The sequence below is a fragment of the Pecten maximus genome, chromosome 3 (genome assembly GCF_902652985.1).
Source record: "Pecten maximus chromosome 3, xPecMax1.1, whole genome shotgun sequence".
Classification (NCBI taxonomy): Eukaryota; Metazoa; Mollusca; class Bivalvia; order Pectinida; family Pectinidae; genus Pecten; species Pecten maximus.
In genome coordinates, this window is record NC_047017.1 from 35584514 (window position 1) to 35606328 (window position 21815).

Sequence of the window (21815 nt, forward strand, 5' to 3'; positions counted from 1 at the left end):
CTACACAGTTAGATATCACTGTGACCTTATACTACACAATCAGATATTACTGCGACCTTAAACTACACAATCAGATATTACTGCGACCTAATTACTACACTGTCAAATATCACTGTGACCTAAAACTACACAATCAGATATCAGTGTGACCTAAAACTACACAGTTATATATTACTGTGACCTAATACTACACAATCAGATATCACTGTGACCTAAAACTACACAGTTATATATTACTGTGACCTAATACTACACAATCAGATATCACTTTGACCTAACATTACACAGTTATATATTACTGTGACCTAATACTACACAATCAGATATTACTTTGACCTAAAACTACACAGTTATATATTACTGTGACCTAATACTACACAATCAGATATTACTTTGACCTAAAACTACACAGTTATATATTACTGTGACCTAATACTACACAATCAGATATTACTTTGACCTAATACTACACAATCAGATATCACTGTGACCTAAAACTACACAGTTATATATTACTGTGACCTAATACTACACAATCAGATATTACTTTGACCTAAAACTACACAGTTATATATTACTGTGACCTAAATACTACACAGTTAGATATCACTGTGACCTAATACTACACAATCAGATATTACTTTGACCTAAAACTACACAGTTATATATCACTGTAACCTAATACTACACAGTTAGATATCACTGTGACCTTGTACTACACAATCAGATATCACTGTGACCTAATACTACACAGTCAGATATTACTGTGACCTAATTACTACACAGTTAGATATCACTGTGACCTAATACTACACAATCAGATATCACTTTGACCTAAAACTACACAGTTATATATTACTGTGATCTAATTACTACACAGTTAGATATCACTGTGACCTTATACTACACAATCAGATATCACTGTGACCTAATACTACACAATCAGATATCACTGTGACCTAATTACTACACAATCAGATATCACTGTGACCTAATACTACACAATCAGATATTACTTTGACCTAATACTACACAATCATATATCACTGTGACCTAATTACTACACAGTTAGATATCACTGTGACCTAATACTACACAATCAGATATCACTGTGACCTAATACTACACAGTTAGATATCACTGTGACCTTATACTACACAATCAGATATCACTGTGACCTTAAACTACACAATCAGATATCACTGTGACCTTAAACTACACAATCAGATATCACTGTGACCTAATTACTACACAATCAGATATCACTGTGACCTTAAACTACACAATCAGATATTACTGCGACCTAATACTACACAATTAGATATCACTGTGACCTAATACTACACAATCAGATATCACTGTGACCTTAAACTACACAATCAGATATTACTGCGACCTTAAACTACACAATCAGATATCACTGTGACCTTAAACTACACAATCAAATATCACTGTGACCTAATTACTACACAGTTAGATATTACTGTGACCTAATACTACACAGTCAGATATCACTGTGACCTAATACTATACAGTCAAATATTACTGTGACCTAATTGCTACACAGTCAACTATTACTCTGCCATAATTACTACACAGTCAAGTATTACTCTGACCTGATTACTACACGGTCAAATCTTAGTGTGACCAAAGAAGTATTAGAATCCCACACAATAAGATATAAAAGCATATTACAATCCTTAAGGATCGTATATTACGATGATATACGAAAAGTGTTTTGTAACACCTACCTGGGGTCGAAGGTATGGCACATGTGGGTCCTGTAAAGGCCCCGATACAACTACAATGCGCCTTGGGTGGGGACGAAGTCATATCAGCAACACAAGAACCACTGTTTTGGCAGTGGAGCACTTGACAAGGTCCACCTGGAATAGATGTACAATTAATCATGATCAATATTGAGTATATCGAAACCCTATATCTTTATGTCAATACATCGCCTCTGGCAGGGTAATGTACTTATATAGCATATCGAAACCCTATATCTCTACGTCATTATATATGCTCTTACAGGGAATTGTAATTATATAATATAGAAACCCCTTATCTCTACGTCATTATATCTCCTCTGACGGGGCATTGTAATTTTTGGTCGAATTCAAATGTACCTGTGGATTTTTGTTACCAATCTTCGTATAACAGTTATTACTTTTTGAAAAGGATATTGTTTTGAAATCATTTATCGTGCGTTGTAGAAAAATGCTTTCTTTAAGAAAAAAAAGGGGGGGGGGGGGGTTAAATTGATCAATTCACATTATCAACTTGACGCTCTATTTTAGTCTATGAAACAAGGATTACCTGTTGTAGAATCTGTTGGACCTGTGACATGAACTTTGAGGCATCTCTGCTTCCCAGTACCACTGAAACAGAAGTTGATTTCCATTAATGTTCGAGTGTACATTGCATTTTGGACTAGAACAAATTAATCAAATTAAAGAGATCGTCCTACCTTTGTTTAGTTGGCGACAGACAGACAGTATGGGTTCCGGACTGGCTGTCTATAGGTTTGATAGCCACCGTAGCTGTACAGGTGGGATGATGAGGATGTACCAGATGGAATCACTGCCACGTTCTCCATGTTTTGTTGTACGCTAGTTTGTATGACATCCGGACTGGAAACAATGAGATATATGTACTCCAGCTCATCTTGATTGTGGCCTTGACGACTTACAAACTACATATATTACGTGGGATATCGAATACTACCTGATGCGCCAAGAGGGTGTCGCTCAGCAGAAAATATAGTATTGATCCTGTTAAGGACTAATGATCAAAGAGAGTCACGTAAACAAAAGAATAAGTACCATAGCTTAGAAATATTTATAATATCAATGAACGACGTGCAAAGAGAGGTCAGAAAGTCAGAAAGTAAGAGTCACTCATCAGAAAAAGTGGTTCAACTCTAGATAGCAATTAATCATGATATAATTTGAGAACTAGTCTTATCGTTTTGTCCACGAAAAAAGGCAATTTCTAATTAGCTTTGGGACAAAGTAAGTCAACATCTATTTCTGAAAATCTTTATAATGCTTTTGAGTATATCTGAAATTCGAACAGGACAATGTTGTAGCTATAAATAATGATTTGAGTTGGACTGTTCTTCAAAAATTATGCGTTATATATGACAACATACTTTGATTAAGAATTTACCATTGCTTGTCCGTAGTTCCAGTAGTCGTAGCCACGTGGATGTAACACGTAGATCCGATTTTACATTCAACAACAGAGTTGTCGGGTAGAGACGGCGACGCAAACTGAGGCTATCAAATGCAGTAATGAGAAAACATACTCGTGTAAATAAAATGGTTTCAACAATTTGTTTTACTCCAGATATTGCCCATTTGAAAACTCTTGTGCTGTTCCATGTGGAATATATTTGTTTAAATATTTTTTTTATTTGTAATGTAATTGTATTTCATTAATGTATATTTACTCTATTCACATCAATGTTGTCTGTCGGGTATCTAGTATACAGTACCTACCTTACTGGAACTTGTGCCCGGCGAGGGATTTCCTATATATAAAGAAATACATAAACTATAGCAGGGATGAGTATGTGTATTTTTGTTATGTATCGAGAGGTTACACCTATGTAAATTTGTCAGCTAATGTTTTCAAAATGGGAGGTAAAACTTATGAAGTTGAATCGCATCAATAAAATATATAAAGAGTATTATGACATGATTGATTCGGTTTTCGTATTTGCTTAAACATGTTTATGTATATTCAACATACAGAAAACAAAGAGAGTATTATGAATTCAAAATGGCTACCACAAGGTGATAAGATATTAGAAAATATAGATTCACATATAAATGTATCAAAACATATAAGTATGATAAAAAGTACACTATGGCACATCTCAAACTAAATAGGAAGAAAGAGATTCGATAGAACACCACTTTCATCCTTTTTTTAAGAAAAGTACGATAAAAAAATCTCAGGCAAACATATCTGAGGAAAAAAATGTATTGCATAAACGGAATGGAAGACTTATTTATCTATTTCTTTCCAATATGACACCAGTTAAACGGACAAAGGTTATCCTGTTTAAATCAGACGCCTGTGTTAGAATTACGTAAACCATTCTATGATGCGCTTAAAGGATACACCCTAATTCGGAGCCGCTTTTGGGGAAATATGCTGCTACGTTTGTATTTGTGCTACAACATAAAAATACCTATAGCATAGTATACATATAGCGTGCGTAAAAAAAGGCTTACCTGATGATGACGATACTGCATTCACTACGACGCATACCTCATCTACATTTCTGCAATGTGAATATATCCATTGATCATCAAGCGTGTGTTTTAAACCAAGCCGCAATTGCTTATTCAGCTTTGATTATGTTACACTTATTCAATTATGAAATGATTTAGATTATGCTTAATTGTTTTTTGAAAATTGACACTACGCATGCCATATACTATCAAACTAGATAGCGTTTCATCATTGGCATTTGTCTACTACATATACATGTAAAATGTGTTCAATCAAATAATATTATCATCTATAAATTATAAGCGTATATGTGGTCATACAAAGACAATACATCATCATGTATCACAACAATGAAGTTACAATAAGAGATATAAGAACGGTACCCACGATGTTGCTGTTTTCGTCTGCACGCAGACATTTTTGTTCCCTGTCTGAGTCGGGGTGACTAAAAAGTTTGCCAAATGTTGATTACCGGGTGTCGGGTCAACATTTATTATTCCCTCTGTGACTCCTGTATCAACTTGGCCAAACTTTAAATCTGATCTATGGAAGCAATAAAGACGTTTTTGTTTTGAACCGACAATTTTTAAGGAAACATAAGACATGCATTGTCATGAAATCATGATTAAAATTTCCGGATAACTTTGGTTCTGTTTTTTATTTCATACATTATTGATGATAATCTGAATTCACCATTTTTACATTCTAATAATCAAGAAATGTTAAATAACTATACGCTCATAAGGTTACCTTCCTACTCATTTAAGATATAGCTCGATGCACGAAAACAACTGGTCATACTGGCTAACACATGTTCCCATGTAAGGTGTGAAATGTAACAGAAGAACAGTTATTCAAACACATCCATTCCTTTAGATTATAAGGAACTTTAAAATGGCATTGATTTTAATAGCAATAATAAAATTATATCCCCCATATGTAATTTCCAAAAAGTGGAATAAGAGTCTTGATTACAATCTAGAGCGTACTTAGTTAACTTACTGTGTGACGGCAGAACCCTTCACTGGCAATGGTATAGCACACACTTCATTAACAACACAAGTGATCGATTTCAATAAAGCTGTATCCACAAAAACGGGAACCGCCTGGAGGAAAATAAAGTACATAAATTACAAACAGAAAAGTTGTGGCAAACACAAGTTAACACGGACAATCTCGAAGAAGAGCAAGCCGAAAATGATCATGACTCGTCGGTATGAACTTTATTTTCGTAAATTACAATCAGACCACAAAGTCGGTAAAGGATGTATATTGTGTACCATACAATAAGGCAAGAGATAAATATGTTCTTCCCTTTGATATACGATACAGACAATACGTAATATTTGGACGATGGTTTCGTCTCTTTGCCTGCTATCAATAACTACTGAAGAATTATCGGCAATGTATGTAGACAAGTGTTTTACATACCGCCGGAACCGCCGAAGGGGATCCTGGGATAGGAATAGATCCATCTGCAACGATAAACCAGTGTAGATTATATACACTTTGTTTGTATTCATTATTTGTTTTAAAATCGCGAGATTCCTCTGAGAAATAAAGAATATGTTTGAATTATTTAGTTCCATACCATTGGCACACTGAGTCCCTATCTTCCCTGGAGGACATATGCAGACTGGTAAACTGTTTTGTATGACACATACTCCACCGTTTTGACAGTTTGTGCCTCCACAAGTAGCTGTGGAAAGAACAATGAATTATTATGTGGGTAAATTACAAATCCAGATAAGTCAAACAAATTTAAAGCAGTGTTGACATGTATCCGATGAGTATTGACACCATACCTGTATCACAAGTCTGTCCACTGTAACCTAACGTACAAACACAGTTTGCTGAAGGTGTTGATCCTGTTACGACAGCGTCACAATTCCCTCCGTTATGACAATGGAGAGACTGGCACGGTCCGCCTACCAAACATAATATGCACAATGATACGATTATATTTAGGAAGATTACCTTCCTAGGTAGAATCCCGGGATAGAATCAAAGAGCAAGAGAATGCCGACAATGGTTAATTTGACACTTTCTGAACAATTCAAGATTCATTTAACTATTAATTTAATTTGATAATTTAACAGGTACATTATATGTAACTGTCAACAAAGAGCAGGTTATAGATTTTTCAAATTTATGTTTCATTTGTATTGGTCTGCAGTTCCTAAAGTGAGTGCTTGGGATCTGTAGTGTACAATTTTGTGTTATACATATGTATATAATAGATACCTATATGCATTAGTATATATTTATTTAATAATAACAACATTTACCTGTTGATGCATCGGTGTTTGGATCAGTCACCTTGATAGTAAAACATTTACTATTACCTTGCTTACTGAAATGAATTGAAGAAATACCATTATAAAGCTTGACTTAATAAAACAAATATAGTTAGTATTTATAACAATTTATTACTATTAAAATAATCCCAGTTGGGGAGACTATGTCAATAGTAGTCGCAGACTATCGGTAAGGTGTCAACATCACTGAATTATCGGTGAGAGAATAGCATAATACATGTACATGAGTGATGTGCACTATATTTAGTTCATACATGAACAGTGTATTACTGATTTCATATATCAGATAAATCAGAACTCAGAGACCCTACACCAAGCACCTAAACAACACTTAATCAACACATAAACAACACACAGACAAACAACACACACACACACACACACACACACACACGCACACACACACACACACACACACACACACAACATCTAAACAACACACACAACACCTAAACAACACACACACAACACCTAAACAACACGCACACAACACATAAACAACATACACACAACAGCTAAACAACACACACAATACACCCAAACAACACACAAACAACACCTAAACAACACACACAACACCTAAACAACACACAAAACACATAAACAACACACACACATCACCTAAACAACACACACACAATACCTAAACAACACACAAACAACACCTTAGCAACACACACAACACCTAAACAACACACATACACCATATAAACACACACACAACACCTAAACAACACACACAAAACACATTAACAACACACACACAACACCTAAACAGCACACACAACACCTAAATAACACAAACAACACCTAAACAACACACACACGACACCTAAACAACACACACAACACCTAAACAGCACACACAACACCTAAATAACACACAAACAACACCTAAACAACACACACAAAACACATAAACAGCCCACACACAACACCTAAACAACACGCAAACACATCACCTAAACAACACACACAACACATACAACCAAAGGTGGAATAGTGGGGAGTGTACCTGTTTGTTTTTGGTTTCAAACAGATATGTTGGTCTCCTATCTGACCGGGGGTTGGTGCCAGGGTTACGGTTGATTGACAAGATGGATTTGCTCCAGTAATAGTTGGGCTTGTCTTGAATACATGGACATTTTGCATCTGTCCTGTGGCAGTCTGTACGATGTCGGGGCTGCAATGTACAACTAAAGATAAATAGCTGTAGCTAATGCAATATGTATATCTATAAAAAACAGGCTTTCAGAAGACCTGGGCGCCATTCTATTTATCTATAATACAGATTGTATTTATAATGGAAATGAATGCAATCTAACAAGCGTTTAATTGAGAAATAAAAACTCACAGTTTCAATTTTCTTTGGGAAGTAGTATTTCGAACTGAATCGTGTAATTCAAGAATGCTATAATAACCATTCATAGAAAAGACATCAATTTTAACACGTACAAGTGTATCAAAGCAAATAAGTTTCATTAAAAGAACTTGTTTTTGATTTGCGGTAATATTGATATGTTTAGTGATGATTACGGCAATAACTTGATAAACAGGCTCTTTGAATAAATATGCTTGAAATATGAGTCCTCTGAGAAAACTTATCTCTCATATTTGAAAGAATATACAAATGATATCAAAATACGGAATCAATTTTTTGCGTTTCATAAATTTTATTAATTATACCAGTTGGTTCCTGGGCTTCCAGGAGTTGTGGACAAATGGATGTGACACGTAGCACCAGTGTGACATTCCACAATAGAATTGTCTGGCAAAGAAGGCGACGTGAACTGGGGCTGTGAAGATAATGATATATGGACGTATTCCAATTAAAATAAATCAATAATTTTAGGTATCCTTAATGAACAATATCTAGGGTTAAATATTCATATTATACATAAAATCATAACGACACCACCATGTCAACATAATGTCTTCTTTTTTTTTTTTTTTTTATCTCAGAGTGCATTTTGTCAGTAACATGTTAAATGTGAAACAGTTATTACCTTTGACATATCAGGATGAGTCGATGTCCCTACAATAAACAAACATAGATCCTATTCAAACCATCCAAATGTCATCATGTAGGTATACATAAATATAGAGACATTTCTGACGTTGATTTCGTGGAAAACATTAGTTTTGACATTAATGATGTATCCGCCGGTTATTCAGTATATACATGTAGGAACAGCATGAACTGAAGACGTCATAATATGCATACAGATATTATTACTGACGTCATAATATAGTGCACAGTGAATGAATATGCCTTTTCTACGGTAAATTATTAGGCAGATCATCCAAGGTCGGGCTTACAAGTTTTGGAACAGCTTAAATGACCTATGAACATAAATTTAACCAATATAGTGTCATTCAACAATGAATACTAATATTCTACCAAGATATATATCATTATTTGTCACAATTTTGTTTTTAAAAAAATAAAGTAACTCTTGATATGAATGATATCTTTATTTGATTTGCAACAACAGGTATTGATATGAAATCAGGTATTTGCTCGTTTTGAAAATGACGAGAAACACCGAACCAAGCGAAATAAATGTACTCACCAGCAGGTGGCGGTGCTTTCGCATCCACGACAAAGCACATCTCGTCTACATTTCTAATATGCAAAAGTAACATATCGTCAGAAACCTCTTTTAATACAAATTATAATGTATATCGAGCAGATAGATAAAAATATCATTGAAGTTATTTTTTGAACATAATATACAAAAGCAATCTCATTAATTCGGACAGAGAGTTATGTAAATCTCACATTTCTTAATCTTGCACGTACAAAATGCACTTAACGTCTGTCAATTATCTGTATTATAGTATTTTATAATATCTTAACGTATGTTTGTTTTTAACGACCTAATCTATAGATAGTTTATTTATATTCATATTTATTGCATTTTGCCAGTGAAATTGAGACATTTATCAAACTGATAAAACCTATATCTTCATTGCAGCGATGAACAGTAAAAAGTACCGGAAGTAGATTGAGGGAAGCAGAACTTTAAATTTCATCGCTGAGGAGCTATTACTGCAGTTTATGGGACATTGAGCTATTACTGTTACCGGGAATGTCATAAATCATCGGGAATACTACGTGAGATTCGAACTGTTAAATTAATTGTGTATGAATATTTCTTTTGCGTGTTTTTTTTTTTTTTTTAAACAATTTAGTTGTATACGGTAGATTACTCATATTTCGTGTTTCAATATTGTCATATTTTTGGTAAGTACAGGGTGTTAAATTATACCAGTGGGTTTAAGCTCTGAAGCAGGTGCACTTACCCATTACCCTATTAACTTAATCTCATTTATTCACACTTGCATTTTATGTTTATATGTTCAGTTTTATATGTGGTACACCCTTCTGTTTTTTTTGTCGACTCGGTGTTGAATGTTCTTACTTGTTGTGTGGATCTGGTAAGCTAGATATTTTACATTGACATATTTAATTTTCTTTGCATATTTGATTAACTGCTTTGTAGTGGGTACCCAGTGTGGCTGTCCACATTTAGTGTCGTTCCGGTCATCTGTCGACGGCAACACTTACTGCGCAGGTGCCCCTCCCGATCAAGGGGAGATAATTGCGTAGGGTTTGACCCTTAGCATAATAAGGGAAGGTAACTCTTTATTGTTATTTTTTAATTTTGTTGTTGTTAATTATTCCTTACTTTGTTTGCTTATGAGTTTATTTTTTTCTTTCATCTTATGACTTATATTAGATTTGTTTTTCAGATTGATTTTTTTTATTTATTTCAGTTTTGGTTCTATTTTTTGTTTGTCAACGTTTTACCTTTTGTAATTGCTGAGGGTGGACAAGAACCATTAGTTGAGAAGTCTAAGGGTGCGGATTCTGAAGTGGATCCAATGTTTTGCAGTGAAAATGTAAGTTTTTTGTTTTGACCAATCGGAGCAACCCCTTTGTATTCACCTCATTGAAGATTTCGATGTATTTCTTAAACATTTAGACTAGTTTTTGACAAAATACTTACTCGAAGATAGTTTTTCATGCACTGATTCTATGATAACAGTAGAAAACGCTTAAATTGCGTTGAACAGTCATTTCAAAATGGCGCCGTCAAGTTGATGTGAGTAGTGAGTAACGTCACAAAAAGACATTAATTATGTTACCGATTTCCGCAGTTGTTGACAATATTATTTTTTCGATGGTTTTTATTATTTTTTTTATCAGACAAATGTATTAAAATGTTAATCGGATTGTTTCCCGTTGAAGTTGACATACATTTCAGTCGTATGACAGAATATTTCGATATTTCGATATTCTGTCATACTCATATACTCATATAAATATATGTTATATTCAAAGGTAAAACCATTCAATATCCCCTATATATTACACGAGTGTAAAAATAAAACTTACTGTATAGCAGTCTTTGTCTGCACACACACACGTTTGTCACCCGCACTAGTCGGTGTAAAGGCGAAAGTTGTCAGGTGTTGGTCAGTGGACACAATCGATGGGTCAACGGCGATGGATCCCTGATTCAACCCGTTGTCTGTGTGTCCAAACTGAATGTTACCCCTAAAGCGTAAAACGTTACAAAAATGTCAAACAATATTCCAAGTTCTGAGTGGTTCGGACACATCATGTTTAATAAATGTTTATAATTAATGAAATAGACTATATATGTATGTCGATTTGATTCCATGATTTCATTGAATACATACGATGTAAGCGGATTTCCCGCCACAGGTACTTGTATCTTACACTCTTCACCAACTGTGCATACTAATCTCTTTGGTAGCACTGTATCCACGAACTTAGGGTCCGTCTAAAATTAAACGTTGCATAATATGTATAAATATGTACATTCACTATATGACTAATTACATTGATTTTACGTATCCTTGAAATAATTCCACAAGTATCATTAGAGTGTTGCTCGGAAATTAAGGGAAATCAACACTAATATTCTCACAAATATCCAATCACTGTTTACTGAGGTACATTGAAATATTTAATTCGAATACGTATTGATCGCATTCACCTGACTCTGCCTAGGTCTGGCGGTTTTAAGTAAGAATAAACAATTTATTCGTGCACAGCGTGGTCAGATATGGTTGTTTATAGTCGATTGACTTTGATACTTCTCAATCAACTTAAGTGGAGAGGGTATATCACTAAATATCTAGTGTTAACTCCCTTATATGAATTCTATTCAGAATCATAAATAATGTGAGCATTAATGATAGCTCCCGTCTATGAATTATATTTAGGAAATAAATAACGTTAGTGTAAGAGTTAGCTCCCTTTTATGAATTTTATTTAGAAGCAAAAAGGAAAAAAAAAACGTTAGTATAAGAGTTAACTCTTAACCCCAAAATGATTGAAGAAACTGCAATCATAGTAATCCAAAAAGCAATGTAGAAAACTACGACGTAGGCTATAGAAAATGAGGTTCTTTATCCCAATTTGATTGGATATTTGGGTCTCTAACAATTTAAAGTAATAGAAAACATATGCTCCTAATCTAACCTCATACCATTGGAACGTGCCCTGGACGTTAATGGAAAAAATGTTAAACTGAAAACGAAAAAACAGTAGGCGATTGCATTTTTTTAAAATACAATTCTCTTTTGTAATCGTTACTCGTTAAAACCTTACGTTTGGACTGGAAGGTGATCCAGGTATAGGAGTCGAGGCATCTGGAAAAAAATAATGTGATTAAAACTGGAGACCTTTTACAATTTTTTTGGTTGCATTGATTTTATTTATTTATTTATTTATTTACATATTACTATTTATTTTATTTTATTTATCATTTAATTTATTTAAGTATTTATTTTTAATTTTTGGAAAAAAAATTAATTCAGAAAATAACAACATCCACGAAAATCAGTTAAGAATAACCGTATATACTTCTCAATCTCTCAAAACACATGATATTACCACCTTTACAATAGACAAACAAGACTTTACCACCTTTACAATAGACAAACAAGACTTTACCACCTTTACAATAGACAAACAAGACCTTACCACCTTTACAATAGACAAACAAGACTTTACCACCTTTACAATAGACAAACAAGACTTTACTACCTTTACAATAGACAAACAAGACTTTATCACCTTTACAATAGACAAACAAGACTTTACCACCTTTACAATAGACAAACAAGACTTTACCACCTTTACAATAGACAAACAAGACTTTACCACCTTTACAATAGACAAACAAGACTTTATCCCCTTTACAATAGACAAACAAGACCTTACCACCTTTACAATAGACAAACAAGACTTTACCACCTTTACAATAGACAAACAAGACTTTACCACCTTTACAATAGACAAACAAGACTTTACTACCTTTACAATAGACAAACAAGACTTTACCACCTTTACAATATACAAACAAGACTTTACCACCTTTACAATAGACGAACAAGACTTTACCGCCTTTACAATAGACAAACAAGACTTTACTACCTTTACAATAGACAAACAAGACTTTACCACCTTTACAATAGACAAACAAGACTTTATCCCCTTTACAATAGACAAACAAGACCTTACCACCTTTACAATAGACAAACAAGACCTTACCACCTTTACAATAGACAAACAAGACTTTACTACCTTTATAATAGACAAACAAGACTTTACTACCTTTACAATAGACAAACAAGACTTTACTACCTTTACAATAGACAAACAAGACTTAACTACCTTTACAATAGACGAACAAGACTTTACCACCTTTACAATAGACAAACAAGACTTTACCGCCTTTACAATAGACGAACAAGACTTTACCATCTTCACAATAGACAAACAAGACTTTACCACCTTTACAATAGACAAACAAGACTTTACCACCTTTACAATAGACAAACAAGACTTTACTACCTTTACAATAGACGAACAAGACTTTATCACCTTTACAATAGACGAACAAGACTTTGCCACCTTTACAATAGACAAACAAGACTTTACTACCTTTACAATAGACAAACAAAACTTACCACCTTTACAATAGAAAACAAGACTTTACCACCTTTACAATAGACAAACAAGACTTTATCACCTTTACAATAGACAAACAAGACCTTGCTACCTTTACAATAGACAAACAAAACTTACCACCTTTACAATAGAAAACAAGACTTTACAGTGTATCTCCTTTCAAAACAAATTGAGAGTCAGATGCATTATAGTAAAATGACATGGACATCACACAGTTAATTCGCCTTTCTAAACTCGTCATTGATGGTAAGAGCCTAACATCTAGGAGTCCACCAGAAAACTCGAAATAGGTCAAAAGAAAATGTTAGTCTTGAAGGGGAGACACGATTTTAATGCTAAGTTTTCATCATTGAATTTCAAAACAACGTTAAACTAGAACAATATAAAATCAACATAGGGGAAGAAGATGAAAATACGACTATGTATTACTGGTATGTTCATAGCTTACCAGTATCACATGTGTTCCCTTGTTTACCCGGCGGACATAGACAGAAGGCACTGACATCTCGTATGATACAAACACCGCCGTTACTACACGTCTTAGAAGCACACAGGTCATCTATCCAATAAAGATCATGATAAAACAGTTTTAAATTGATAATTCAATGCTTAATATAAAAGACCGTTTTACGACTAACATATTTTAGATTTTGCTATTATTTCTACCGATTTATGTTTTTCAAACCAATCGTTAAAGACGACTATATTCGAATAACTGCCATGCATTGTTTTATATATGCCGGTATAGCAGGATATTTCGCGGAAATATTTTTTTATAAAGCGTGGCACTCTTGTGAATCCGGAAAATACTATCACCTGTACTGTAGTCATTATTTTACTAATAAACCGTAATATAAAACCAACCAACGGTCATTTTGATTGAATTTATCATTTAAAACATGTTAATTAAAATTGTGAAATTTGTATCTATCTTTGGTGTGATAAGGCCGCTTTTAAGGAACCTGTCCTATGTGATAACGGGTAGTTGGAGCAAAACTCAAATACGTCTACGTTTAAAACTCGAGATCAGTTGCAAAATCTGCGAAATTTTGATATTGTCTTATCTACGAGCCGCGAAGATAGCAGGCTGTATGGTATGAATACATAACAAGGAAAGAAAGACACACATTTCTTTCTTAGATAATCATTTAATGAAAGGACAGTTCACAGATTTTTTACATATTTTTACATGTATAATTGTATTATTGGTTTATTGCTACTATACACTTGTATCCAGACCACCAGTATATCACTTACTTGTGTTACATGTAAGACCCACGTATCCTGGTTTACATTGACATTTTGGAAACCCTGGCCCTGAAACACATGTCCCTTTGGTTGATGGGCATGGCACTGTTATACACGGATCTTGGTCTGAAACAAACATTTGACAAAGCATGAGAAGATGATATTTTCATATGCATTCGAAATGGATGGAGATAGAGTCACTGTTCACCATATAGTTTACACATCATTCTCATACCTCAATAATGATTCTTTCTTGTTTACTACTTTGGTATGAAAAATATTACTTAACATTGCCGCTGTGATTGTATCTCAGTAAAAATCATTAACTCGACTTACCGATATGCAGATCGTAACAACGAGATTCAGCGTTTCCACTGAAAAGTAAAGTTCATTTCAAAATATTAATGACGTCTACTCGCGCAAAATGCTTCAAAACTATAAATTCCCCAATCACTTCCACATAAAAGCGTATACGGATATGTCGAGTTCGATAGTATATTGTATGAATGATGTATTGTATCTGTAAATTTCAATCCTTCCTTACCCATTTGAGACCGGTGCTACTTGGAAACAGATATGCTTTATGCCTACATTGTTTGAGGGTAGTCTGATATCCGTTACACACGTCCCGTCCGTGTCCTTGACTGGAGTAAATATATTTACGCCACCGGAAATAGTCCCTTTCTCGGTAACTCTCGCATCACTATCAAAATCAGAAAAATAAAACTTGTAAAGGATTAGCCCACTTAAATATTTTCAATCACTATTAATGCTATACATACAATTAAAAATATCTTTAAAACGCATTTTTTAATTCCGAGAAAAAATGATTAAATATGGCAATAATTAATTACATGAAGTTGAAACACAAGACTAAATGGATCCCTTAATCAGTCTGACTGAGGTATTGTTTTGAACAGTACAGCAGATACACGTACCACTGTGACCCTCCTGTAGGAGCTGTATGGATGAGGACGTGACAGGATTTGTCCTTTGAGCATTTGATTACAGACTCAGCAGGGAGGGTAGGTTCAATGATCTATAAGAAAACATCACATCATATTATACGACGGGCGAATCCTAACATTATAACGGCTAGACAAACACAGACTATTGAGATATCAGAGTGAATAGAGCATAGACAAAACATCCCAAGGCATTAATTATAAAAACGGGTATTTTTTATGTCTCTAGCCATCAACAGAATTCTTTTCAAGTGTTTTGAACTAAATATAATGGATACTAGACACAGTTTCCAGTAAAACTGGTACATCATTATAGCATAGCGTCAACACACGCACATGTACCTGCTGAACAGTGGACGGGGCTGTGTTTCCAGAAGAGGGTGGACCCTTCACGTTCACCTTAAAACACAACACCTGGGCACTGGTTCTATGAAAATATATGATATATAGTTATACGAAAAAAAATCATAAAAACTGTAATCCTCAAATATGATTTTTCCTTAAAACACTTCATGTATTAGATTAATTGATAGAGGACAGTTTCAACGGTAAGGAATAAGTGTACTGATAGAAATAACTTAATGCAATTGAACTGCAAATCAACATATGTATACATTCTTTTGATATGTCAGTTCTGTATAATCTAAAATCAACACAAGACATATACTTACCCTGTCGCGTCTGCAGTCTGAACACATGACGTATGTATTCCCTGTGTACTACTCGTCACTGTTACGTCACCTTTAAACGTTCCTGGTGGGCTTCCTGGAAGCTGATGCGGAGGTAGGGGAACAGTCACCTTTGCACCCTGTGTCCCCGGGTCGTTCTTTACTGGGGTAAGCGTTGGTCTGAGGAAATTATGTATAACCTTTTCTATAAAAAATACTCATCATAATTTCAACACGTCCTTATCAATAATCATAAAAAATAAAAACACAATTGATTTGTATTTTAGATTAATTTAATTGCATTAACTATGTCAGGAAATATGTTTGAAGCTAAATAACGATTATTTATAAGTAATGTAGGTACATGTATGCGAATTCTTCTCCTTAGTTCACCCAAGTTCTTTCAGACATTTTATAATTATTTTAACGTACGGGCTGTTCGGATCCCCCGTTACCAGGACAGGTACGTGGCAGACAGTGTTGACAACACAGGATACGGTATCGGGCACTACTGTGTCGGTAACCACAGGTGTGGTGCTAGCACTCTGAAATGTTAATCGTGTGATTTGATTAAGACAAGAAAGTGAATAGCACGTTTGAATATGAATTTAGCAATTGGTGGCACTATGAAATCAATGTATTTTTATTAAATAATTCATATATCCAAGGACTCACCGGAACTACACCAAGAAACAGAATACTACATGACATTTGGGGAATGTAATTAGTGTATTCTAAACAAATTACAGCTTGTACCGTGTACTGTTGTGACGTGACATCAACCAAAGGTAGGGAACCACAGCCCCGGATAGCCGGCATTTTGATATACAGTATAGTGCCAAAATTATTCGGTCTCGTAATATTTTTACTGTAGGCCTATATTTGACAAATTTTCAATGAATTTTGTATCACTTCGTTTTTCAATGCATTTTCTTGAGATTCCATACACTAGTAGACAATTGTTAGGTCATTTACCTGATGTTTTTTACATACTTTTCCGCTGCTTAATTTTACTTAATAACTGTCAATATTAATTACAAGTACTTAGTTACTGTCATTATATTTTTTTTAATTAATTATGCAATATCTCTTGAAATCAGCTACAGAAATTTATGCAAACATTATCAGAGGAATGAGCAAATAATTCTTTATATGCAGGTGAAATTTCAATAAATTCGTTTGAAAAACGAAGTCATAAAAATTAATTGAAAACTTGTCAAAATGATAAAATACATGTATATAGTAAAAATATTACGTGACCGAATAGTTTTGGCACGTTATGCGGGCACAATTTCGGCGCGTGCCGATCGGCGCTAATTTCTGCCTGTTTGGAAACACTGGCACATCGGCAAACAAAATGGCGACGTGTTCAACCGCAAAATTGAATTTATCAATGTTACGTTTGCACTGTATTTACAGTGAGGAGCACCCGTGGGGTGACTATGGGGCATTGAGTGTATCGGGTACGTAGCGCGAGATGCACGTGATTTACCTGTGATACAGGTGAGTTAGACAGGTGTACTAGGTACATGGGTCATTCGAGCTTTTGCAGCGCACCTCGACAGACGCTATAGTGAACTGGTGAATTAGAACATAATATGAGAGGTTAGATAATTCCAACTTGTTTTGAGCGCTCGATGTTAACAATGCTTTTGAAATATGTTTATTCATATATAGATATATAAAATGAATAAAAACAATTATGTTTCGGTCTGTGTCGGCTATTTTGCAACTGAACCGCTTTGCTTGAATGTACGTGCCGGCGGAAAGCTCAAAACTGGCAACCGGCATAAATGGCAAGCTTGAATCAAGTTCTCACCTTGTGTCAGCAATATATCCCACCACAATAACGATTGACCGACTTATCTATCTATTATCTATTTATTTTTCTGTCTATCAATTTATAGTTCTGTATAGTATAAAACCCTATCGCTCTACTAAATACATTGCCCTTTTCGTAGTTAATATCTGTTTTCTATTGGACGAGACATTTTGGACGAACCGTTCGGAACATCGTTACCCAATAATAACACTTTTCGGCCATCCTCTGAATAATTTTTTATGTTCAAACTATGTTTTTTTTTATATAAATGCAATTTATTACGTACTTGTTTATTCAGTTTACGTTAAATGATACTATCTTTAGTCAGGGATATTGGGTTTTGTTCACAAGGATTGCCACGTCATTTCCACCCTACCCGGATTTTGGCGATGTTTTAACTTGCACCGTTTCTTTTTAATATTTTATAAGACTATCTATTTATTCAATCTGTAAATAACCTCAGATGTTTTCTAATCAATTACAATAGGCCTTCGGCGAAGATATCATTAAAAACATAACGATATTGTTCGTCGTTTAGTTACTAAACGTATGTAACTGTTTGTTGTTCTATGTCTGTACGTTGTCGTTTGTTATTTATGTTTACTTGTACCTTGGTAAAGGGGCGGATAACTGCCGTTATTATTACATGATCAATTAAGTTACTTCAGTGTCAGTGACCGCAGATATAACTTTAGAAATGTATCGTCTATTTTAGGCATGGTTAATTCCATCAAAAACAAGAGACGCAATTTTCTTTTTAATTGTATCCAGTTATGTACAGTGTATACAACCACAAATTATATAGTAAGTATTGCAGTGTCATATTAAAGATAGATTAAGTCACCTGCCCCCCGGATATCACTCCTTTCAATTTAATTTGACTCGTTGTCACTTCAGGAATCAAAAGATTACTCCTTATCTCTGAATCACAGGTGCGGATATTGCAATACAGATTGATTTATTGATTTTTAAGATAAGAAAATTGACATTACTATCAATCAAGAACTCAGTGGGGTAGAAGCCTTATCAAATCAATAAACTAAAATCGATATTAATCAATAATCATAAAGTACTCACAGGTTGTATTGGATTCCCAGACGGGTCGCCGACATTATGGGCTCCAACTGCAACAAAATAATCATAGTTGTTCTTTGTTTCATTATAGTTCCTTAGCTTATGGCAATTTCTTAACTATGAAACAGTTTCTGTTAATAAATACTGGTGAATTTAGCCCCTGATTGAGCAGTGGTATGCGAGGAAGATTGTACAGACATATTAAATGCTGTTGAAGCATTGACAGTATGGGAAATCGAAAGTTGTTCAACACTATCACCAGACATAAACAGTCATTCAAATAGATATGCCATGCCACTTGTCATATTATATAAGCTGTCTATAAATACTGGTGTACTATGGTATACCTGTGCTGCAGTCTACCCCGGAGTACCCGGCGGTACAGGAGCACGTGGCCGTAGTGCCTGATGGATTCCCTGTACACAATCCGCCATGCTGACAGTTCTTAATCTCACACGGCGTTTGGGCTTCAATGCCAAAACAACAAAAAACTGTATAATTTTCAGAAATATAAGGATCCATTTGAAATTTCTACTTTTTCGATTTGGTTTTGATTATTCTGCATTAAACGTAAAACATTCGTGTCTTACACGTCATCGAACAATACATCTTTTTCATTCTAATTTATGGATATGTTGGGTTTTTTTTTTTTTTTTTTTTACAAATTTTGATATATCACGTATATATATCAATAACAAGGATGTGCTACAATTTAAAAAAACGTATTTTCAACACTAAACAGTTTAAGTCATCAAAACAATACTCTGAACACTACAAAATTAGCAACATGATCACATATACTTATGACATAGAACGCACCTGGAGAAGTACTGGTAACCTGTAGAGTGTAGCATCTCTTTTCACCAATGACACTGGAAGTTCAACATATGTCGGTTATTATATATGCTTACCTTAATATGTTTCAATAATCAATATAGAAAACATATCAATATATTAAATAGATAAAGTGATATTGGCATACTATTTTTTATTAATAATTCACGTTATAAAGAACATATTGGTGATACGCTTTATTCTTTTTCAATGGTATATATGTATATATAGCTTTCGATTCAGTTTCCACTATCATAAAAGTGTTATATAATTCCCATTTATATCATGTTCATGTAGGTACTGTTAAGATGTATGTAGATCGGTGATAGAACTGCTATATACCCCTGCAGTGTAGAAGTCAAACAGACGTGTTTATCGTTCTGGCCACTCGGAGTAAAGGCGACGTCTGTTTTACATACACCGTTTGTTGACGATACAGGGCTCATCACATACAGACCACCAGGTACAGCATCGGCAGTGACTAGAGGGCTGTGGATAACATTGCAACTTGATTACTTTTATCTCTGTACATATTGACTGGTTTGAATTTATCGAAATATTGTTATAACCGTCTTCCATTGCAGTCTAACGATTTAATGAATCCTAATGGTCATAATGTTTTTGGGAAAACACCAGCGAGTGATATCTTCGAAAGCTGATATAAACTATCTTTTTTGTGAAATGGAAGATTTTACATGGCGTCAACAAAACATAGGACTTATTGTCAGGTCAACATATGAATAACATACTGATGTTACACCGCCGACAACGTACACTTAAACATTATGTTTAAATAGCAAAGTTGATACATTGCTGACAACGTAAATATTATGTTTCAAATATCAAATGTGCTACACTGTCGACAACGAATAATCTGCATGTTTTTAGGTGTTTTTTTTTAGATGTAGCATATTCCATAAGCGTAGGGAAACTAATGAAAAAAACATTAATATACAATATATATAAAATCATTAATGCAAAATCGAGCCATAAAATAAAACAGTAAACTGCGTCAAGTAATTACATTGATTAGAGTAAGTATGCCGTTATTTTCTGTACATGATAATGCAAAACACTGTAGAAGCAATTATGTAATAGTTCATACACATTGATATTTTTTTTTTTTATATATTTACCATCCCGCTACAGGATCTGGAGTTTGATGTAAGATCACGTGACATGTTTTATGGATGTCACATGATACTGTCGATTCGTCTGGAATCGTTGGTTGGTTGAAATGAGGGCCATTCTGTGATAGAGTTCGGGTAAAATACAAGTACATTTTCATAATGAACAATAAAATATATATATATTCATATTTGATTTACCGAGATTAAAAAAAAATATTATCAGCTTGTCCAAACCTTTTCATTTTGTTCGCTTTCAGCGAGTGTCATGTATTAAAACAAAACCGAAGGCTCTCAGTAAGCAATAGTTAGGATTTCACATATCAAAATCTGTGTGAAAGCCAGACTAATATAATACTTGTTCCTGGAACCCTTTATTATCGATACATGTGGATGGTTGAAAATTCCCAAAAATGAATGTAATTCTACATTGTATACAGTACTGATTACTTACACTGCTGACCACCGTTGTTGAACCTGCAAGTAGAACAATGATACTCAA

The 21815-nt window shown here is 34.3% G+C and overlaps 1 protein-coding gene across 1 annotated transcript; it reads right to left on the minus strand.

Moving 5' to 3' along the window:
- Positions 1–1823: 1823 nt before the first annotated feature.
- LOC117324010 (neurogenic locus notch homolog protein 4-like) lies at positions 1824–21435 on the minus strand (the record flags this gene model as incomplete). Its single annotated transcript, XM_033879598.1, is given in 32 exon segments — positions 1824–1886; positions 2320–2381; positions 2471–2633; positions 3172–3281; positions 3504–3535; positions 4245–4294; positions 4633–4788; positions 5248–5351; positions 5677–5720; positions 5837–5944; positions 6051–6173; positions 6534–6598; positions 7579–7746; positions 8250–8359; positions 8570–8598; positions 9137–9189; positions 10966–11127; positions 11274–11377; positions 12211–12251; positions 14024–14134; positions 14833–14949; positions 15160–15197; positions 15368–15526; positions 15762–15862; positions 16131–16215; positions 16460–16636; positions 16889–17001; positions 19356–19402; positions 19700–19819; positions 20172–20224; positions 20529–20675; positions 21323–21435. Coding segments are annotated over 29 exon segments (2841 nt in total). The 3' UTR covers positions 1824–1886; positions 2320–2381; positions 2471–2476.
- Positions 21436–21815: the final 380 nt, after the last annotated feature.